General features: G+C 29.1%; 1 protein-coding gene across 1 annotated transcript; it reads right to left on the minus strand.

Moving 5' to 3' along the window:
* Positions 1–1,172: 1,172 nt before the first annotated feature.
* Positions 1,173–24,018, minus strand: LOC136976050 (E3 ubiquitin-protein ligase ZNF598). The gene is made up of 6 exons (XM_067271234.1): positions 23,734–24,018; positions 8,921–9,163; positions 8,631–8,845; positions 3,625–3,845; positions 3,416–3,503; positions 1,173–3,262 (listed from the first exon to the last, which is right to left on the minus strand). The coding sequence occupies exons 1-6, from the start codon at positions 23,890–23,892 to the stop codon at positions 1,645–1,647; spliced, it is 2,544 nt and encodes an 847-aa protein (XP_067127335.1). The 5' UTR covers positions 23,893–24,018; the 3' UTR covers positions 1,173–1,644.
* Positions 24,019–25,532: the final 1,514 nt, after the last annotated feature.

A 25,532-nucleotide genomic window follows, 5' to 3' on the forward strand; every position in this document is an offset into this window, starting at 1 on the left:
TCTTCCATTTAAACCACTGTTATGTGATTTTGATTTCTGTAAACAGTGGCTTAAATAAATCATTACATAATGGGTTATATTTAAGGATAGTTCAAAATAGGATTATTAAATTTGAAACAATACAAACAAATATAAAAATTAAGTTTCATACAAAATACTTAGTTTACTAAAAACTCAAAAACTACACAGGTACTGTACATATTTGTGTAAGAGATGGCATTAACTACTTAATTCAGAACTGCCCAGAGAATTAACTTGAATGTGCACTTAGTAAAAATAGATGAATTTCTTGCCTAAGATGCTCAATAAACCAATAATTCAATCAGAAATACAAGAAATCCTCATGTTTGAAATTCAGATGATGAAATAATCGCAACTTCCAATTATCTGAGATTTACATATTTCTGTATAATATGCCAAATGCAGTGCAACTAATGTAATTTATTAAGCAAATGAAATATGGCTACTTATACAGAATGCTATTTTTGTTAATGAATAATAATAATAAAAAACTGCAGGTAGGTAAACAGCACATCTGGTGAGAACCTCACAGATTGCTATAGGTTTTATAAAAAGTAAAGCAGAATTCCTTAAAATTAACCAAAAGTATTTTTAAAATGGCCTAAAAAGTAATAAGTTAACCAAATATAGTAGCCTAGAGTCCTACAAATATCTCAATCTGCTGATTGTAGCCCAATATTTCAATCCCGAAAACCATCCATATTTTATGAGATGAGAAGAAAGGGTAGTCCTGTGTGAGGTTACACCTGAAAATGTGTTTCTGTAAAAGCAAAGCGATATTGATCAGATTAGAGTTGTTCTTGGTCTATTGTTCTCTTATAGTATGGAAGCATTTCGATCTAAACAAGTTAACATATGTCTATCACAGTTTGGACAAAATTTTCACTTTGAATTTCATAGTAGTTGTAGTTTGAACTAACCAAACTTTAACATGTAAATCCCTATATCTCTGGCAGGAACAAAAGTACAGTTATGAACTAATGGAATTTCAAACTATTCAAGTTTGAATTAACGAGGATTTCCAGTATTAGGTTACAAAATGAAAGTCTGTGTTTTTCATGGTATTTTTATTTAAAAATAAAACACTAATTAATGTTGAAAATTTTATTTTTTAAAATATTTTGTAATTTCTATTCATAAAGTCAAAAATATCATATTTTAGTTTTTATTATTCAACAAATTTTATAGATGTTTGTTTCTTTACAACAATTTACAAGTATTTTGAGTGTAATGATATAGAACAGAAATTCATTTGCTCTTAAATAAACTAATAAACAAAACAACCATCACTTTAATTAACTTAAATGTTTTTAAAAACAAAAACTAAACTGTGAATATTTTGTAATAAATCATACTGTTTTGATATATTTGTCCAATTTTTATATTATATTATTAAAAATTTATGTCAAAGATTTTTTTTTTTTATGTACTTGAAAAATTTTGTCTGAGTGATGGTTAATAGAAAAACAAACAAACAAAAAAAAAATACTGAACTACTTTTGCTCATTGTTAAATTATCCAAAATGAAGATAAATAATAAAGCTTAGAATGGCATTGGCAATTAATAAATATTTTAAACTCGTCAAATGCAAAAGTAAATTTTTGCATTTTTCTTTTATAAAATTAGTTGCTATTCTTTACTACTTCATCTTCATTTAAATAATCACTATTAGTATGCCTTGCTTGATGACTTTGAAAATCCTTGTTCCACAGTACTTGCTTGCAGAAGTCACAAACAACAAAGTCGAAATCCTTCTCTGCTTCATTCCAGGTGATATTCTTTGGTACGGCACCACTGTTTTCTGCCTGTTTACGACAGAATAAAGTATGAACTTTTAATAATTCTTGTTGTTTCTTAATATCTGGTAGCAGCACTAATAATTCAGATATTACTTTCATGAAATTATCCTTTCCTAACATTTCAAGGCATTTTTCGTGATATTCCTTTGCAGAAATCTGACATTGTCTGAATTGTCCAGACAATGCTTTAAATTCCATAAATAGAGATTCGTTGCTTCTTAAAAGTTTCTGAATTTCTTGTATTAGTACAATGTTTCGATATTGAAAATCTGGAGGTTCGATGTAGTTATGATAACTTGAGGAAATATTAATATTAGGCACAGAATTGGTTTGGACAGAATTTTCAGTTTTAAAGCCAGGTGGTGGAACAATATTTGTAACAAAACCTGGTGGAGCAGAAATCTTTTTTTCCACTTGTGATGGAAGTTCTGGAAAATCACTGATGGCTAAATTTTTAGTCTGTTTCAAACACTCATCAGAATCACTATTTTCACTATTTTGATTGAGTTTGCTATTTTTTACAGAATCATATAATTCTTCAGTATTTCCATTTTCACATAAATGATTATATTCACTAGTCACAGAATTTTCTTTTTTGTTTTGATGTTCGCCATTCATTTCTGATTGTTTTAATTCATTTTCTAAAAGTAAACTAATTGTCTTTGACTTCTTCTTTTTTGATTTACATTTAACAGTAATATATGGTTGTGTCTGCTCTCCATTACTCCTATCTGATGTCTCTTTTGAAACAGGTATCAGTAATTCCTGCTGTTTTGTTTTCTTTTCTTCAGCACTATTTGAAGGAAGTAGAACATCGTTATTTATCTTTTTATTAACTAATCTCTTTACTGAATTGACTGCCCCATTATGATATCCAGTTGTACCAGTGAAAAATTCTGTTTTTGACGATTCTGTCCGAGATAACGATTGCATTGAATTATTGTTATTGCATTTAGAATTAAAATGATTTTCTTCAACTGAAAGATTTAACTTTTTTGGTTTGGCAACTTTAATGGAAACATTAGTGGCATGTCGAGTTGGATTTTTCTTACTATTTTGACTATTGAAATGAAATAAAACTGTTTTATGTGGTTGATTTATAGGATGCCTAGCAGAACTAACTACAAATTCAGAAGATGATGAGGCAGAACTCTGTCCTCCTGGAAGGTGAACAGATGATCTTAAGGCAGGAAAATCACTATCATTTGGCCCAATTGTTTTTTTTACCACCCATTCACTACTTGAAGATTTCATGTTTGTATCCTTGTTCAAACAATTAGCCATAGTTTTGTTATTAATTTTAGAAGTATTCTGACCTGATGCAGAAGCAGACAAACTCAAACATGGGAACTGCTCTTCACTACAAGTATCCAAAGATTGTTTAGATTTTACAGTATAGGATTCATTTCCAAAATCTGGACTGTCTGTTCTTGTTTCGTATCTGAAAAAATTCATATTTATATGTTTTAATATAAATGTATTTTAATTATATTACAATCACTACCATAAATAAAAAAGCTGCAAATATTTTATCTGAAAATCCAAATCTAAAAATACGATCTTATATTATTTGTAATTATTATCATCTACTTACCGAGAGTTCACTGGTTGATAAATCTTATTCTGAGGTTCATACCTATCATGACGTCGGACCCTTCCTTCAGAATGTAACGATAATGAGCCTGAAATAATTAAATACATTAACTTTTCATTTATGATTAAAAAATTATTTTATAATTCTAAAACAAATTATTCATCCTCTTCTATTTTATATATATAAACTTAATACACAAAAATTCTCACTATTATGTTGTGAACTATGTGGCCTTATTGTAAATTCAAGTTCTAGAGTTCGAGCTTGTTTTGCTTGAGCCTTGCTTAAATTTTTACTATGTTGGACAGCTTTGTGAGCCTTAAAATCAATTTCACTTCGAAATGCTGCAGTAAATTTTTCATCGCGACACGTTCCTTCTTCACATAGATAGTGTTGCTGACGGAAATGATTACGGAGATATTCATAGTCACTGAAAAAAAACATTAAAAAATCAGTTAATTCTTAAAAATTTAAATCCTAAAACTTAAAAAAATATACATAACAAATGTACAGCTATGTCAGTAAATAGAAGTGTTTATATGATAGTGTGTAGATTCAACTTAACCAGTCTTTGCCATTCTCTGGCAAAGACTGGTTAAGTTGACCTTTGACCCAAGCTGTTTGTTCTGGGAGGTATTACCATCTGGAAATTCTTGCTGGTTAAAGGAATGTACTCCAGCTGTTTTATACTGGGAACAAGGTAGTAGTACATGTGCACTAAACTTTGAAAGGAATATAACAAGTGGTGCAGTTTGCTATAAATAAATACTTTATCTATAGCAATGATCATATCAGGTCAAATAAACTTTGCTAGTAACTAATGTTCTTTTTCATATCTAAAATAATGTGCCTTCAAAACAATATTATGATGGCAGCATTCAAATGAAAAATAATTGTAAATTTACTGCAAACATTTTTCTTATTACTACTTAGCAAAAACCTTATAAAAAATTATTTAAAATTTTTCTCTTCATTATAAAAAATTCTTAAAATGTAATTTCAAGTTCATGGTGCATTTTAGAATCATGGAAACATGGTAAAATTTTTTGAAGTTGTATAATCATCATCAGATATACTTTTTGTATTAGTCATAATGCTTTGTACTTACTTTCTTAGTTTGTAACATATTTCTTATTACATGCTCTTGAACATTGATAGTTTCTATTTGAATTTTATATTCTGAAACATGATGATGATTATATAGCTAGTTGGAAGCATGAGCTATTAAAACTTAACCAGTTTAATGTATGGATTATTTTTTTAAATCAATTGTGAATTACATTAGAGTTAACACACAAAAAATTATTTTATAATATGTTGCTATAAAATCTGATTACTTCATTTATTTTAGATCATTCTTAATTATTTTGCAAAACTTCCTAATTAATTTTGGTTAAGTATAAAACTACCCATGTATCAGAAAATATAATGAGGGGGAAAAAAGGCAAAAGATGGAGGAGAAAACAAATTTGATCTTCCTTTTCATTATAAAATAATTTTTAAAAAATTCTTGTAAGTCAATATGTATTAAAAAATATTCCACATCATTTTTAGCTGGCTACTTTATGTTAAAATTACATTGTCAGACATAAGATACTTTCCATACTGATATGATGTTCTGCCTCATATTTAATTTTTTTTTTAAATTTATCATCTATTTTAATTTTGATTACAATCCTTAAAAATTAGCATAAATTCTTTGTAAATTTAAAGAAATATTATATTAAGTTATATAAGCTATAATTTTTAAAACCATAATAAATAATTTTACATGAGTACTGTATTTTATTTAATATTAATTTTCCATTATGTATTTTTACTTTGAATTCAAAGTTTCATCAGAATATTGTATATTGCAATGAAAGACTATGCTTGTTTTTAATAATTAGATAATTTTTCCATTGTATCTTATCATTTACATTTATTAAATTTCTGTGTCTTAACCTCTTTTACCATTGCTAAAATTAAAATTAATATTTTTACTTTAAGATATTTATCTTTTTATTCTTTCACTACCAAGGGTGATCAGTTATCCAAAATTGTTCTGTCCTAATTATCTCATAGAACTGATGCTCTACAGTATTTAAATTACTTCTTGAAAATTTGCCAAATAATATTCACCATTCCTGCCTTTTTCATTTTCTGATATATCAGAGAGTGAAAAAAGTTAATTAATTTTAGATCTATGACATATACTGATTTAGTAATCTCTTGTAAGTCTCCTTTAATCACATTAATTCTAGTACTTACAGATAAGATTGAAGATTTTACATTTAATCTAGAATTGCTTTATATAAAATAAACTATATCCTTAACTAATGCTGACCAATACTTATGAATTATATAAGGTAATTCCAAAAGTTTTTGACTTCAAAAAATTTGTTCATGTAATTATATTCTAATCTTACTAAAACTGTTTAATTTTCATGACATGTTGAGTTTTTTAAAGTTGAAAGTTCAGTATAAAATAAGCATTTTAATTAACTTTGAACTTAGTTATCTTACGTTTATCTATTCAATTGCAGAATTTTCTCCTATTACTCATTTAATAGTGTATAAAAACTGACAGTTATTGGTTTAAAATTCTCTGTTAGCAAAACATCCTAATCAAACAAGACAGCAATTACATTCCTTTTTCTTACATACAATCTTCTAATTGTTTATCAGCAATGTTAATTTTTCTATTTATTTTTCTGTATCAAACAGTGCAGAAACAATTTCTAACTTAAATTTTACAGTTTAGAATTTCAGCAACTTCTTTAACACATTTATAATTATTTTGTATTTATCTTATAAACATTAATCTTATTTCTATACAAAAATATATGAAAGAATGAAACACTTCTATAAATGCTGAAAGTAATCTAGATTGAACAACACTTTAAATACTTTATCCAGCAACACTGTACCTTATTTCTAAAAAAATGTTTTCAACCTCTATGTATATATATAAACAATAGTAAAAAAATAAAGCAAAGAAGAAAGATTGTCAGCTTATCACAACATGGTGCAAGTCATACTTGGTCTTATGTAGAGCATATATTGTCAATGAGGAATTCCAATGGGCAGCCCTCTTTCAGAAGACATTTGCAATCTGATAAATTAGATCATTGTAATCTAAAACTCTATATAAGTTCTTGCATAATAATATCCTCTACAAATATTTTGTTGATATCTTGATTATATGGAAAACTAAGCTGAATATCAAACAGGTCATCAATACTTTTAATAACCAATATGGCTTAACTATTAAGTTAGATAAAAGAGCCACAGGCAAGTTCACTTTCTATGCCTCATATTACATTGGCGGATGAACAGGTATTTACACAGATATATCAAAAACAGAACCACAAGTCCTTCATTCCTTTCAGATCTAATGATCCTCCATCCTATAAAACAGCTGTGATTAAAACCCTGGTATACAGAACTACACATACTTAAGAAAACAGAATATATTATTAAAAAAATAGAATAAGCACATGGCTGCAGCACTAGAATAGCAAAGAAAATGGAAGATAACATTAACACATCACAATGTAACAAAGTAGTATCCACATTAGAAAAACTACCTCAAAAACATTTAAATGGGTGCAACAAACAGATCATTAACACAAAAATATAAAAGAACATAAATATGACATTAGTAAAAATAAACTCATTAGGTGCTGGCCCAAATAGCAAGTTAGCCCATGGTGTCAGTATGCTGAGAGCAAGTAAAACTGATATGGGTTTAAAAAAACTCTTTCAGCTAAGAATGCTATAAGAATATAAAATATTCCTTACTTCAAGAGCAGGTCATTGTATAATAATAAAGAAAAGGAAGCATTATCAAAAGCCTGACAATCACTGGTGGATAACCTGATATGGCAACTGGACATCGAGGATAACAGACTGGACAACAGTAGGCATCGAGGCATTATCTATTAGTTGTCATTGGGATTGTGAGATCACTTCGACATCAGGTCCTGACATCAGTTAAGATAAAATTTAATGCATCCTAACTTGCAAATATTACATTCTACTCCTCTAAAGATATGTTCAAATAGGAGGGCTATATCTAAATGTAGAGTGGGGAGGGTTGCAAGATTGGTGATAAAGTGTCAGGCTATCAGAGAAATGTACTCTGAGACCAAGTAAACTAATAATAGGTTTAATAACTTGAATAATTATGTACAAAAGATTAACATATAGTTAGACATATAGCTAGTACATAGATAACCATCTTATCAGTATTCTTGAAGACAATTTTGATTGTCAAAAATCTAACTTCTAATCTACTTATTTCTACTTGACCAAGAGAGAGGATTTACATAAATCCATCAAGTATAATACCTCTTATAATGGGTTGAGTAGGCTGAGATGGCTTTATATGGCAGGAAGTGGATTAGCAGGTTGATGAGCCAAGGGGGTGATCTTTTGGACAAGTGCCCTGACGATCGGATGTGGGCCCGTTATATCTCCATTGGGTGTGGGAACTTAATCAGGTGTTGCTCTGTCACAAGAGTGCAAATGTCATAAAATATTGTCATGGGATGGGTGACAACTTAGATAAAGGTTTTTATTTCTTGTGTCATTGTTTGCAACATGTTCGTTAGTCACTATCATTTGTTAATACAACCACCCCCACTGGAAAGAAAGAGGGGGATCCCCAGAATCACCACACACACACACACACACACACACACACACACACACACACACACACACATATATATATATATATATATATATATATTTGTTCACATTCAAAATCATACTTTGAATTTTAAAAATGGTGTAAGAATGTTAATTAGAACAATCTGTTTGAACCTTCTAATTTTATATATTACAACCTGACATAGGCCTATGAAAGGGGTCAAAAACATTTGTTTGAATAAAGTACAGTTTCTAGAAAAAGCATTTAAGATATTGTTCAATATAGAATAAAATTAAATAATACCAAACATTTTATGATAATTTTGAAATTAAACTGATAAGTATCCCTTAATCACAATATATTAACCAAAATTAATGTGAGTAAAACAGAAAGCATTAAAAGTGTTTAATGAATGGTTAAATATTTAAGGAAACATTCAAAATGTTATGTATTAACTTATGTAAAATTTATTAACTATTTAATTTATATAAAATATAACTCTTTTTAAGAACAACTTAAATTTGAAATATATCTGTAACTTTTTTACAAAAAATAACAAATAATTAATAATTTAGCTACCTATAAAATTTATTTGCTAAACCATCTGCATCACAGAAATGACAGAAATAATGCTCTCGTCGAAGATGTCTAAAGAGTTCATCACTATCGACGTATCTCTGATCACAGAATTTGCATAATGGATGTCCACGATGTGAAGTGTCATCTTTATCTCCAATTCTTCTATGACGACCTAATTCTTCTCTAGTATAACATCTACGTTCTGAAGTAAATATCTGCAAAATCCATTAATTGTCAACAAATCAATAAATTTCAAATTAAATATACAGAAGATAAACTAAATAGCTTACCCGTAAGTTTTCTACACACAATTCGCAGAAAAATAATTCATGTTCTCTACGCATATGATTTTTTAAATGTCCAAAACTATGAAAACTACATCTCTGGTTACATATTTTACAGCTATGTTCAAGCAATTTTTCATAAGCTCTCCGACAATAATTGTCTTCAAAATAAATTTTATATTTTTTATCTACAGGATATAAAACTTCTGACAACTCATTAAAAGTCTTCTTTCTTTGAGAAAATACAACCTATTTTTAAAAAATTTAAAATAGAAGTTACAATTTGTTATAAATTTAAATATAATATTTAATAATTAAGATTTTTAAAACTATAAAACACAATCTTGAAGTAATGTTGAGATTCAAGCATCTGTTTTACTGATTCATCTGCTGTAACTATTATTAACAAGACCAAAAAAAACTTAACAATTATATATTAAAGTACATGAACTTAAACCAAAATCCAAAAGCATTAAATTTATTTATAATTTTAAATTAATGATAATTTCTAATGTCCTAAACAATAATCAATCATTTATTTTGACTGAATTTATTAGACCTCGATTCTATAATTGCTTTATTATTATTATTACCATTATTTCAAAACTAAACATATAAATAAGAAATGACAGTATTATCTATTTGATTTATATAAAATCAATTGTTATCAGTTATACATTAATTCAACAAATACATTTGTATTTCAATCATATCTTAAATGTAATTTAGGCTGCTGTTTTGTTTATGTACATAAGTTATTGATATGCAATAAAGTGAAATATTTATATGCAATATTTCTTGGTGCATTAACTATAATTGCAAATAACACAAAATATTCAACAGTACTGAAATTCAGAAGACTCATCTTTCCTATAGACATCTTTGTCTAATGTGGAATCATCATAATCACATTTTATTTTTTTATAACTGGAAAAATTATTATAAATGCTTTTCCTTCTATGGAAGAAGAAACATTATGAACATTTTTTCAATCATGAAAGAGTAATAAGTATGAAATAAAAACAAAACTTGTTTTAATTTGATATCAAGTATTAATTAATCAATCAATGCACTTTTAATAGTAGTTTCTGATTACTTAACAGATGGCCTGTTAATTAAATTGAAACTACTGCAAATTAACTGTAATGGCTTACAGATACATTTGATGATAACTCAGGACAATTTGAAGTTAAGACCATTTTCAAAAATAAATCAAATAGTGTAGGTCTCTTGCGAAGAAGTGCAGGTCACAAGTGATGTTTACAGAATTTCTTATACAATTTCCATTAACAAATGTCATTCTAGTTGCAATAGAGATCATGACTAACAAATTTCATTGAGAAGAACATTATTAAATCACTGCAAACAAAAAAGTGATTATTAACCAATAATGTAACTCTGTAGAGATAAAGTATCAAGCAAAGTTACAATGCCAAATTGTTTGATCTGTAGCTCTTCTATAATACAACTTTTAATGAATTTGTTTTCATTTAAAAAGATGACAAAAAATAAAATAAACTTTCTAATTAGAAAAATATCAATTTGAGTAGATAAATTCAAAAATTAGGTATTGTTAATTTTTTAATTTGAGGCTCTGACTCTGCAATAGAATAAAAATGGAAACAGCATCGACTAGTAATTTTGCCAATATAACAATATAATACGTAAGGTAAAAATTAAAACTTGGTATTTAATGGTATTTAATTTTAATTTTGTCACAGGTGTGAACAATGAAAAAGAAAAACAAAAGCAAGAAGTATTTCTATGAATATACAAAGAAAAAGCTTCTTCCTTTTTCTTTGTATATTCATAATATTTTTATATATTTTTTAAAATGAAATACCTTTTTAATTTTTACTTAATGTGTTTTTATTTTGTCATCCATAAAAATCTTTTATGATAAAATCTCATGATCAAAGACCAACAAAAAAGCTCAGATGATGATGATGATACTTTATAAAAACACCCTGGTTTAACTAAGATTAATATTAAATCAATTTAAATTGTAATTAATTAATTAATTATTGATTACAAATAAATTATTGCCTGCTTAATAAACATATTTTTCTTAGTGACAGAAAAGAAAAATATACTTTTGCTACCTTCTGGAACATAACTCCATATTTTGAATTAGTCCTTTAATTCGTATAGCATGAATTTGCATAACATAGCACTTTTTTGGAAAATAACTACCATGTTATACAAGGAATACCTGCATTTGATGAGTTCATTAAATATCAACAATATAACTATTATTTTAAACTTATTTTTATTATTGTATTTTATAGTTATTCTATTCTAAATTTACAAGTGTCTTCATGACAAGTGTCTTCAAAAAATTTTCAAGTCTAAAACTACACGATAAAAATACCTAATTATTTCACATCATCTATATAGGGTATCGTAGAATAATCTATTTTTTTAAATCATGGCACTGAGTAAGAAAGAACAAATTTTAGTTATTTTGATGATGGAGACCTGCAGTCAGTGAGCAATTTCTGAAGAGTTTAACAAGAAAAGTTACTGTGTATGATTAGTGGAAAGTCTGGATGCAGCCTGTTACACTCTTCAGTGATTTCACTGACTGCAAGTCCTACCATCACAATAACTCAAATTTGGTCCATCTTATTCAATGACATGCTTTATCTTTACCTATGTTTATTCTTTACAAATAAATCAATCTAACTCTTACGGTTTCATTTATGGGACATTCTACATAAAACATGCAGTCTCTTTCTTTATTGACCTATAGACATTCTAAGATTTTACTCAACTAATCAGCTATATTTTAAACTATGAAACATCCAATTCAAACTGCTTTCAGAGCAAAATCTTTTAGAAAACAAGTGTTTTTAGTTTATAAATACCCTATCATGAATCAGCATGATAAATATTGAGTGAAGATATCAATCAGATTGCTACTAATAGACTGCTAATAGAATAAAAAGTTCTTTCAGGCTATATGCCGGAGTTTTGTAAAAAGATTTTAGCTCTGAAAAAAGAAGTTTGAATTGGACTTACATTTGAGAAATTTCCTTAACAAGAGTTATTGTGAAACAACAATCAGGTAACAAGTGTATCATTACCATAATAGTTCACATTAAACTAAAAAATATAGCATGCTTCATGCTTCAATAATACCAAGTAGCTGTATTAAATTAGGATTACAAATAAAATTAATTATAAAAATTTAAGTTAATGAATCAAGGACACTTTTAATTTATAAATGTAAAAATTTAAAAATAATATATAAATAAACTGCAGAATTATAAATGTGTAAATACTTTTATATACAATAATTATTCATCAATTTATAATTGACTATATCTATTTTAGAAAACAGAAAATTACAAATTTAATAAAAAGATAATCTTTTGTTTTAACTTATACAAGGTGCATCTGAAAAGTTCAGTGAATGGTCTGATAGTTGAATAACCATGCTGGTTAGGATGTCGCGCTCACACAGACGTAGTGAGAGACTTGCCAACTAGTGCCCCCTAGCCTCGAAATCACAATAGTTAAACGGAAGTGCACGCAACAAACAATGCAATGCAGTCAGTGTGAGAAGGAGTATCACTGCATAATGGAGCAACTCTTGAACATCAAGTTTTGCTTCAAATTAGGCAAAACGGCGACAGTCCATGGAATGGTGTTCATGGTCGTCCCCCTCCCAAAAAATGTCATCTCACCAAATCCAGGATTAAGACGATGTTGATTGCCTTTTTCAACAGTAAGAGCTTGATCCATCATGAATTTTTACCACACGATACAATCATCAACGTGGAATTCTACGAGGGCGTTTTGAAATGGCTGCTGAAACACATCCGGCGACTTCAGCCACAGTTGTACCAGAGTGGACAGTGGACTCTGCTCTACGACAACACCTGTCCGCACACTGCAAGATGCATAAGGCACTTCCTAACTACATGCCAGGTGACAGTTCTTCAACACTCTCCATATTATCCAGATCTGGCACCTGCAGATTTCTTGTTTCCCCCCGCCCTCAAAGTAGTCCTGAAAGGCCTACGCTTTTCCGACATTGCGCAGATCCAACAACGTGTGACAATGGTGGTTCGTGTGATACCGAAAGAAGCGTTTGCTCACAGCTTCCAGCAGCTGTACAGCCGATGTCAAATGTGTGTTGTCGCTAATGGCGATTACTTTGAATGCCAGTAAAGGTATTTTGTTTGCATCTTTTGTTTCCTTTATTTTATGAGACCATTCACCAAACTTTTCAGACACACCTTGTATTTATTTAATAACTTTATTATTTAAGGTATAATTTGAATATATTAAATACTCAGATCTAAGGATTTGAATATAACTCATGAAATGGTTAAATTATAATTAAAACAGTCTATTGTTCTTAATTTTAAAAACACCCAATAACCTCAATAAATTTAACTGAATTATCTATCCTTTCAAGAACTAAATATATGTGTACTATATGAAAATCATATCTACTAATCTGTAAATAATGAAAATACAGGTAAAAGTTAGCATTGTAGATATAAATTTAATCATTAAATTAATTAAATAATAATAGTAATTATAATAATTACATCCCCAATCTTATTTAGATTTCATTAGTAGAAAAACTGTATGGTCAATATCATGTCCTTTAAGTTCAAAACTTTAAAAACAAAATTACAGGTTATTTTCAGATACAAACAATCAGCTAAAAATAATAAGAATGATTGTTTTTGTGTACAAATACAACTATAAATACAGAAAATTTGAATAATTGATAGCTAGATAGTATATACAATCTTGCTATATTGCTATCTTGAAATTGAGATTATCATCTAAACTGGATCCCAAATTTTTACAGGATGGTTCAAGATCAGGATCTTAGTTCTCTTTCCTTAACATACAAACACTGTTGTAAGTCCCAAACTCATAGTAGAAGTAGATAATTTTCACAAAACTTTCTTAAGAATTTACTGTTAGTACTAATAAACTAATTTATAAAAAAAAGTTACTTATAATTTAAAATTCTTACTTTTGCTTTCAAAATTTAAGTAATTGATGTAAATTCTTTAAATCAGAAATAAACACAAAAATATAAATTAAAATTCCATTAATATCAAAATAGTTATTTAAAAATTTTTATATTTTTGTTTTCACATTTGACAATTTGCAAGATTTTTATACAGAAGTAATTTGTCTTTAGTCAGACCAAAACATTTCTTTATTTACATTTTTATAATTATACCATCTGTATTATTTTTTTAATTCATTAAATTATGGTACTATAATTTTATATTGTAAGTTTAGATTGATAAGTAGTTACATTCATAATTATGATATAAATATAAAAATTTAATCATAATTTAATCAATTTGCCACAATAAACATATGTTTACCATGTGTTAAGATACTAAATTAGTAAATAAATAATTTTCTTATATACTATAACTGAAAATGGGTTTGCACAGTATTCCAAATACAAATCATGTTACAATTTCTTTTCCACATTTTTTGAGTTGATTTTTGTATTATTTCTACATTTCAAGAAGTCTGCAAAATACCAAATATGAATTTTTAATTAAATTCATTAGTCTAAATTCTATTCAAATAGAAATGGATCCAATGAATTTACCAGTTGTCATTAATCTTGATAATTGTTTTGTTCATTACTTTTTCTTGTGATGAAAATTAAAAAGTTTCTGGCATTTATATTAAATTCTAATTCTTTCTATGTTATATACTTTTTAACACTGACAAATTTTCTGAACTTTTAAAACATCCATGGATAATTTGTATACTCTGGAACAATTAGTACTTTAAATATTATAACTTAAGATTTAAAAAAAATAATAACTGCCTTAACAATATAAAATTAATATTACAATTCATTATATAAACTTGTGTTTAATTTTAATATCTTTTAAGCTGTATATGCAGCTTAAAAGCCAGCTATAGTTTATTAACTAATGCATCTTTAAAAGTGGATGAAATTTAAAGAACTAACATTTTCTACCCAGTTAATGGGCCATCTTTAGCTCAAACAGTTGAAAATGGAATACTGGTGTCAGTAAAGAAGTTGGAATAGAGTAAATAAGTGGGGAGGTGGATTATGGTAGTGGCAGTTAATGTAAAAGATTAAGAATATTGCCAGACAGGGAGAAGGAAGTCCTTGTCCCTGATTATTTTGGTAATTTTTACATATCAATAGTCAAATTTCTCTTTTTTCTGAAACATTTTTAATTCTACATCCAACTTAACTAATGTTTAAGTAACAGAAAAACAATCAGAATTAATTTACATTGCGATATCTATCAAGTTTATTTGCATAAATTGGCATCAATTTGGCTCTTTTATTTCATTTCAGTCTATTAATAAAACATATTAAATTCTAATCTGAATATTAACATACAGTATTAATGATTCAACTAAATAAAGGTGGAAAAAGCCATGTGATTGTTATTAACACGATCTTGTGTTCAACACTTCTATATAGTATTAATTCAAATTTATTAATGACAATTTTAGTTAATATCTTCAGATTAATAAATCGCATACCAAAATCAGGATTAATTAATCAATCACAAAACTTTACAACTCATACCTCAAAATAAACACCTTTAAAATGCAGCCTTTTTATTCATTTTTCCAAACGTTTTCGGCCATTTTGAATGGTCTTTCTCGGGAATAGAAACATCGAATGATTCTGATTTTGCTTTCTATAACAAATTTTCTTTTGGAATATTTAAATGTTTGAATTTTCTTATCTAGAGTGCATTCTCATTCAAAAAGAATAACAATTTCTCTACTGTTTGTCCCTTTTTTCATACTAAAATTATCATATTATGCTCGCTCTCCACGCTGCAGAGACTTTACTCAACTCTCTGTAGTTTATTGCTAATCCTTTCTGGTTTGTCTTATTTATTTGCCATGCTTCAGCATATTTCAAGTTTCTCTTGTCCTGGATCTTTTGTATTATTTTAGCTCTTCCCAATCCACTAAGACTTCTGTCAGGTCTGTAATATAACATATGTTGCTAGTGCTGTTACTGGCTGCTCATTCTGTATGTTCCTTTTATGCTCTTTTAGCCTTTCTTTCAATAATCTTCCTGTGGTTCCAATGTAGTATAGTTCTTTTTGTTGCCTTTCATCTTGTACTGGTATTCTATAAACTCCTGATATCAGGTTCCAGTCTATGTCTTGCTTGTCTGTATGCAGAATTTGGTATATTGTTGGATTTTGTTTAAAAATTATCTTTTTGTTTGTTGCTGCTCCTATTTCTTTGTAAATTTTGCTTAGGGGTGCCATCATAGTGTATTCTTCTATTCTTTCCTGCTCATTACCTTTGTTATCGTCTATTCTTCTTTTGTTAATAATGGTCTTTATTGTATTCTGGCTGACACCGCACTGTCTAGCTCAGTGATTCTCAAAGTGGGGGTCGTGAAAAATATTTGGGGGGTCGCTGAAAAATTGATGCCAGATCAATTTTTTCAAATATTTTATAAATTTACTATGGATGCATGTTTAGAAATAATAGAAATAAAAAATATATAAAATAATTTTTACTTAAATAAATTGCACATATAAATAATAAAAATAATATAAATATTTAAATACGAGCCTAACCCCCTCCCTCCGGGATGTTTTTTGACACACTTATTCTTCGGGGTCCTTTGAAATTTTTTAGTGCATAAGGGGGGTCGTGGTCCAAAAAGTTTGAGAAACACTGGTCTAGCTAGTTCTTTGATGTAATCTAATTCTCTAATTCTGTCTTGAGGTTTGCTGCAGTGCATGTATGCTCTAATTATAAGTGCCTGGAACGCTGCTATTGTACAGCTTGCGGGGCCGTGGGAGGTCCATGGTATTAATAGCGGGTTATAAGTTGGCTTTCTGTAAACTTTTGTAGTGATTTTTCCTCCATTCTCTACTTCTATTGCTATGTCTAGGAAATGTATAGTTTTAAATATAATACAACTCAAAACCTGATGATATATATATTAATAAACCAACAAACACCTAAATAATCTATTGGTTTATTAATAAATATATCATCGGGCTTTGAGTTGTATTATATTTATGTATATACCCTCGCCGGGGACAGCGATAGCTGGCTGAGTGCCATAGAGGAGATGCTTATTGGCCGTGGACATAGGAGTCGTCTCCAGCCAGCGCCGTTAGTAACCGTGGACAGTTATATCGAAATTTAAGTACATCTGGGAGTGATGACTGGCTTGGGGTCTGGGTGGTGCATTGGTAGCGCACTAATTCGAGGCAGCTCAAGCCCCGCCCCAAATTAGTTATTTTCTTCCAGATTGTTCTAAATTATTTATTAAATTATTAAAATTATAATTATTAATTTAGTTAAGAGATGGCACCTAACACTTACCTCTATACCAAATTTGTTTGTATTTATTAATTAATTATAGCCATTTAGTTGTAATTGTAATTATAGTAATTATAGCCATTATATAAAAATAAACTCAAGTTAGAATTTCAAGCAAAGGAAGTTCAATTTATCAAGTAAACTATATCACATATTGTAAAGCCAACAACTTTTGTGTATAATAAATACTTATATTTATATCAAACTTTATGATTAACCTGTATTACTACAAAACTGTTTTAATCTTATTGCATTTCCTAGAACATCTGGAAAATATTTATGCTGTTTTCAAAAGTTCCATTAGATAAATTGTTTATTCACTATGTATAATTAATAATATTTTAAATATTTATCTTAAGTGTTTTATTATAATTATATGAATTCAAATGTTATAATAATCTGCTTGAATTATCAAAACATGATAAATATTCACTTTAATACATTATTTTTATTTCAGTCACTTTTAGAAATTCAAATTAATTACTGATAAGCAATGTTTTATTTAATAATAATTATTGAATTAAACAGTGAATATGTAGTTTCATTAATTAATATGTATTTAGAATTATATTATAAATGTTTCAAAGAATAAAGTCATTTAAACTTATAAGTATATAAAATATCCTTAGATATCACTTAAAAAAACAGAACACTCATCTAAAAAACTTGATAAATAAATTAATTTTGGTTTTATAATCTTATTTTGTCCACTAGTACGTATCTATTAACAGACCTTATTAAACTGGCTTTAAGGATAATCTGTGCAACTCAGTTTCACAGATTATAAAATTATTGTTTTATTTAATTTACCTGTTATTTTATAATCTGTGAAAATGAGTTGCAGAATCCTTAAAGCCAGTTTAATAAGTCCTGTTAATAGATACATACTAGTGGACTAAATAAGATTATAACAAAATGCTAAAAATAAAAGAATTATCTTTCATTTTAAAACAAGTAAAAACTACTTTCTTATTCTGACTTCGAGGAAATATTCTTTCATTTTTAGCATTTCATAAGTATACCGATCCCATTGTTTTATTATTGAATTTATATAAGATTATAATATATTAAGGACATTAAAGCATATAAATTTAATTTTGGTTTTGTTTTCAATTTGCCTCAAGATAAAATATTACATGCTATATTGCCATTTGTGTATTAATTAATGCTGAATTTAAAATTTACATATCAATTATAGCACATATTCCTCTATACACTTTGACAATTTCATAAAATATATTTCAATAATATAGGCTAATTTTTTTAGTATTGAAAATATGTTAAACAATACTTTATACTGAAGATATTCTCATTTCATGTTTGATTATTCTCTAAAAATTTAAATACTGTAATATATAAAATCTGTTTTCTATTAAAAAATATGTGATCTAATTTCATAATAAATTAATTTACAGTAAGACCCCGCTTAACGCAGGGGATGTGTTCCTAGACAACAAAGGTGCTAAATGAAACAGCATTAAACGAGGTCATTTTAACAGAGTAGATCAGTGTTTCCCAACCTTTTTTGTGCTATGCCCCACCTAAGCCTTTCTAAAATTCTTATGCCCCCCAACATATATGTTGAACTCTTTTGGAAGGTCTCTTGTTGCCGTGTTTGTTGAAGTTTTTTCTTGCACTTAATTGTCACACTGTTTTATTGTAACCACGATAAAACCCAATCCTTTCATCAAAGTCTCTTGCACTTTCCAGTCATTGCCAAACGCGACCTGGAACACCACAACTCACGTCTGCCCACCTCAAGGTCTGGGCAAAGAATGTTCTTTCTCCTCTTTCACCGGCCTCAGGGCCTCGTTCATCTCTTTGTTCTCAGTGGTTCCCAGAATTGTTAATCCCACCCCAAGGGAAAAGGGTTATAAAGGAAAGTTCTAGAAGGAAAGGGAAACAAAGAAAATTAAAACTAACTTAAATCAATATTTACAATAAATATGGCATACAGCGGCTATACGGTTAACTTAAACTCTGGATGAGTTTTGAATTGCCCCCCTTAACAATCAAATTGCCCCCTTGTGGGGCGTGGGCCCCACGTTGGGAAACACTGGAGTAGATAGAGAAAACACGCAACCAAAAATAAAAAATTTTACTTTAATTTTAAGTTACTTTTATATTCATTTGTAAAATAATATATGTTAAATAACACAAGCATATGCACACAGAAATGTAAAGTTCATTTTTTGTGATGAAGGTCTTGGCTCTTCTGAAATTCTTGTTTTTTGCGATAAAATCGTGTAGTTTCATTTGTCATTTTTTTCTTTCTTTCCTTGAGCAAATGTCAGTAGCAGATCACATCCAAAACGTCTCATTTTGCTTTTGCACTCCTTTCAAAATCTAGATCATTCGCTACAACTTGATCAACAATTTTGGTTATCGTTACCAAACTTTTACTAAGGAAATCTGTAGAGACATTTTTTGGGTTCTTTGTTTTCAGAATCTCTATTTTCCAGTTCTACACCAATTCCCTCTGTCAGTTCTTGAAGATCGTCCTCGGTAAGGCTCTCACCAGAAACCTGCAGTAACTCCTCAATATCCTGCTTGTCTACATATCCTAGTCCTACTGTATTGATTAGGTTAACAACTTGGTCAACCTAATGATACAGTGGTAGTTGAGAATTCTTGGATATTTCCAGCCATAACTTCTTCCACACTTTGTTTGTGCATTTATCTGTTAATTCTTGCCAAGCAAAGCTGATATTGCCTATGACATCCATGATGTTATATTTTTTCCAAAATTGCACCAAACGAACATAGATTAAAAAAAAATATGCCTTTTTGTGACCTTTTTCCAATTGGTTCATGTTTGTAAATAATTATATTATATATGAATCAATGAAATGCCACAGAATTTAAATCAGCATAAATTTTGAGCTTTTTTTTAGGCTTCCAGCAGACTGCATTATATGAAAACAGTGTTAAGCAGGGTCTTACTGTATATAGTACAAATTAAAAGAATCTTGTTTTTCTGTTTAACTTCTTTATTATTATTTATTATTGACCAGAAAAAAATCTAATATGTTATTAGACGTACAGTAACTGGAACTCAAGCAACTATCAAAAATAAATAAAATAAAAAAATCAAAGAAATAATACTTTAAATAAAAATCTTAAAAATCAATTTCTAGTAGAAATGTAAGTTTAAACTTGGTGTGCCATGAGGCGAGTAAGCCCATGCTTCCTGCACCACGTTTGTCTCCCACTGTCATTTAACCAAAATTGTACACTGCATTCATAAAGCATTTTTATGAATGCATTAATGGTTATTAAGCTTCTATATCAGCTTGTAGCCTGAGAACTTTTGGGGAATATTTTCACTTGAGTACCAAGAGACCTTTTGGTTGTTCTATTAATATATAATCGGCTTGCTGTATGGTAGATTCCAATGTTAATTAGTCTCTGTAATCCAAACAAACACTTTGGTAGATGTATCTCACAGCAATTTCTGGTTAGCAAAGTTATTTTTTATTTACAATTGAACTACATATGCATTTTGGGTTAGTATAATGTACTCCAACCCCTCCTCAGTATTTTCACCATTATGTAAATTACAAAATTATGCTTAAAATAGGAGGTGGGAGGGCAAACCTTCGTCATCCCTAATAAAAACAATTAAAATAGTTTCCATAGGTATATAACAAACTCTCAAAGAGTTGTTAAAGTATCAATAAAAAATTGACATACATATGTAGAGGCTTGATACAGTTACAATATTATTAAAATAACCATACCAGGATTACAAGACCAAATATTTTACAAATAATTTTATCATGTTGAAATGTAATCACAATCTTTAACTTGGCTAATTTTGTTCTAGTTTATATGCATTTCTAAGAGTTACATTCCTCTTCAGTTAGTTTAATATAAATGCTTTTCAGGTTCCAAGTTCTTTTACAAATTCACTAAAAGACTATACATTAATTACACATTTTTTTTCTTTTATTTTTATTACATTCTCATTTTTATTAGTTTTATATGAGATCCTTTCTAAAGATATATTAAATCTTTTGGTTGTTTTAATTTTCTAAAAGGAATTTTTAATTTTAAAAAAAAAACTTCATTTTTTTTGGCCTTTAACAGATTTTATTTTCAATTATCAGGAGTTGTGACTCCCCACCAGTAAAAAAAGTCACTGACTGACTATATATACAGGAATCAGAGTTTGCAGATTTTTGGAAATCAATTTTTCTGCTCCCCATACACCTAAATTAATTTCAAATATTTCATTCAAAAGAAAATTGTTTTCTTAGGTAGTGTGCAAAATTTCAAGATTTTCTATAAAGTGGTTGCTGAAATATAAGCAATTGAAAAGTGCAAAAATCTCCAAAAAAGCTGTATTTTCTTCACTTCTTTCTCTTCATTCAGCACTGCATATGATGCTCATACAGAAAAAAAAATTACTGGGTCTAAAAAGCTCAAATTTTAAACTTTTGCCATTCTCATTATCGTGAAGCGCTTGTAAAACTTCCAGGTCAATAAGTCAGAGTTCACAGGATTTTCCATTGAGCTAATTCAGTTTTATGGCTTAATTTTATGCTTATAAAGATAAAATTGTACCAAAACAAATGGATTTTATTCAAAATGTCACTCAGAATTACAAAAACTCAAATTTATATGAATTAAAACTTTTTATAAGGATTTTTCTAAATGGCCTACTGAAATGGCTATCTGCAACTGAGCACATTGCCAATCATACCACTGACTGTGCCAGTCAGCAGTGTGTTTATCGACAATGTGCTCAGTCACAGAGAGCCGACCAAACTGTATATCATGTATTATGTCTTGATCAGTGCTGTCGTTTCTAAGGTAATTTCAACCTCTCAGGGTCACATTTAGGGTAGTCTTATATTTAGGGTAAATCTAGGGTAAAACAGCCCTGTGATCTGATGCTATTACCCATTGTGCCACAAGTTTTGCCAGAAAAAGTTTTAGCCTAAAACCATTGTTTTCCCCTATAACTAGAGGGTTTTAGGATAGAACAACAGAAGCTAAAGAAATAAAGCAGACTGGTGCAAGGTATACTTGAGAGTACACTGTATATTACACCCGAGTAGGATTTCGCTTTTCTCCACCTTCATGTATTTGGGCCATTGGCACTTTACAGTACAGGTACAACTTTTGAATGACGTAAAAAATTTTTACGTCATTCATCAGCTCATCTCACTTATTTGCAGACACCATTTGTGACATGAACTTTGCCTACAAGCAAGCCATTTCAACTGCACTAGGCAGCCAACCACCCCACATCGCCTGATTTTTTTAAATTTGAGCAGGAGCTTGGAGAGTTTTCTCAATTTAGGGTAATCTAGGGTAAAACGAAGGTGTCATCAGGGTAGTTCCACCAGAAGCAGGCGGCAGCACTGGTCTTGATGTACTAATATAATTATTAAACAAAGACATCCGAGATGTAAAAAAATTACACCAATTTAGACAACAGTCAAAATTTTTCTTAGCAGTTTTTCTTTAGTAAAGATAAGCTTGGCACTTCATAGTGGTACCCACAAGATTTTTACCTGTTTTCTACATTTCACCTCCAAGCACAAAGCTTATTTTTACCAAAGAAAACCTGTAAAAAAAATTTTGATCATTGTCTAAATTGTCATAAATTTTTACTTGGTGTAATTTTTTTACATCTCATATGTTTTTGTTCAGATAAACGTTACATTAAATCAAGTCAGTCTTTATTTGCTTTTAATTACCTTACTTCAAAATTAATATCACATCAATAGAATTTACAGGTAAGGCAAGGTATTGTATGGGATATAGTATTAGTTAAGCCTGTTTTTAATACTAACTCTCAAGCAACCAAAAACACATTTCTACCAATCCCCATGAATGCCAGTTAATCGAGTCTACCGTATTTTACAAAATATTTTTGATTTATTAATTTTTTTTTTTAATTAAATTAAGGTTATCTAAATAAATTATTCTGAAATTTATGTGATAAATCTTGTCTTATTTACATATACAACAAGAAGAAAACTTCAGAATTGGAACTATGTCATAAGCAGTCTTCTTTAAATTCATTAACCTTATCTCTACAACATCTCAAGTCACTATTACACCACGACGAGGAAATTTACTAATCAGATCAACTTTCCTGTAACATTGTAAAGTTCAAATTTGATTTCTTTGAAGAATTTCTTAACATATTGTTCTTAATCACAATATTTAAACATATTTCTGTATATGTATTTTAATATTTATGAATGATTACATTACTACATTCATCATGTTTGTTGTTTACGTATCTACTATTTAAACTGTTATAGCTTCAGTTTCATTTAATTTTATAGAATTAAAAACAGATGTAAACGATGAAGTATAGAAACTTCATTCATAATAAATCAAAACACATTTCAAAACTACATCCTTATAGTCGTGTATCATTAGAAGTGCTTAAAGAATAATTAATATCGATTACTTAATAAGGAGAAATTATTCTTTTGTATATTACACACCTTTGGTAGATCGCTCCTACATATTGGACATTCGTTCTGCTTGCAGAGGACTCTCATTCGAGTTGAACATTCGTAACATACGTGATGGTCGCAGAAACCTACGGCATAAATCGATATATTTCTACAACAGAGAACACATATGTCATCGGTTTGATCCATATCTTGAGAGAGGGTAACTAAAATTAGACTTGTTAAGGGAGACAAGACTTCTGCTTTCGTATGCTCTATCAAAACCGGAAAGTAAAATGGAGAACAGTACAAAACGCCACCTATCGAAAAACTGTTCGTATTTGAAATGTGCTTTTTTTGACGAAATAACAGAAATATTTTATATTTATAACGGAATTAATTATATCATTTGTTAGTTTTAAGTTGAACTAGTCTGGTTTTTCGATTAGGTAGTTCGATTTCGATTTTGTGTACATATTGGACGCTATGATGTAATCGGAAGTGCGTCAGACCAATGACGACAATATTATTTACGCGTATTTAATAGATGGGAGATTATCTGATTTTCTCTAAGCTTGGTTTTCGATATCTATGAATAATAATTTTACTGATATATCACGTAACAAAGTAGCACGAGCTCGTGTAATAGTTAAATCAATCACTTAACTATTACACGAGTAAAAATTTTAGATAATAGCGAGGTTGAGACCGAAGTTGTAAACGCGAAAACGTGTACGTCGGACGTTCGGCGCCGCTTTCCTGTAAGCCTAGAAGTTTGACAATGTTGTTTGGAAAGTCAGTGGAATCATGCTCAACATTCCAAACGTCATTGTCAAACTTCTAGGCTTACAGGAAAGCGGCGCCGAACGTCCCGACGTACACGTTTTCGCGTTTAAAACTTCGTTTCAACCTCGCTATTGATAAAACGGAAAAATTCAAATTTTCAAAAACGTGCTTCATTTAAACAAATTTAAATTAACCTTGTTATATTAAGAAATTTCCTCGTGCGCAATGATTTTACGCCATCTGGAAATAATTTTCTAAAATGATAAATGAGTCTAGATCAGGGGTTCCCAATCTTTTTTATACTGTGACTCCCTTTATAGGCTGTATTTTTTTGCGACGCCCTTCTAACAGAAGATACCTGCGTGTAGCTCTAGCAGACATTAAAATTACTTTATTATTTAAAGAAAATTCCAAAGAATATAGATTCTTAATAATTATTATTTATTAGAAAACATAACAGTACAATTAATGAGAAGGATGAGCTTGCTTTTCTGAGCATAACTTCTCAAATCGGGGCTGAAGTTTTGAAATAGCTACTCTCATTTCTTTTTCTAAATTTATTTGTGACCTGTATTTCGACTTGATTACTGCAACTGCAGAAAAGTCAGTTTCACACAAGTACGACGTAGTAAACAGCAAAAGAACCTTAAAAGCTGTAGTACTGATAAGAGGATATTCTTGGGATATAATTAAGTTAATATGAAGTACAGTACATAAGCTTGTCATCAGTTATTTTATTAGAATTGAGCAGTTATAATTCAAAATCTCTACGCATATTATTAACGCCAATTCTAAGACAGGAAAAAATATACCTAAATAACTTTAATGGGAAACTTGTGCTTGATGTTTTTTTACATATTTCATTCAGTTTTTTCATTGCCTTTACCTTATTCGAAACAGTAGTACACTCCATAAGTACGAGTCGTACATATATATTTAAGTTTATGAAAATTTTATGATTTTATTTTTTTTATATTCGGCGGCTCGAATACGATTGTACACTTTCCGATTTGCGACTAAATCTGCAGAACACTTGGAAGATGCTTACGGAACACCAGTGTTCC

Source organism: Centruroides vittatus, unplaced genomic scaffold (assembly GCF_030686945.1).
Source record: "Centruroides vittatus isolate TY-2023 unplaced genomic scaffold, ASM3068694v2 contig_393, whole genome shotgun sequence".
Classification (NCBI taxonomy): Eukaryota; Metazoa; Arthropoda; class Arachnida; order Scorpiones; family Buthidae; genus Centruroides; species Centruroides vittatus.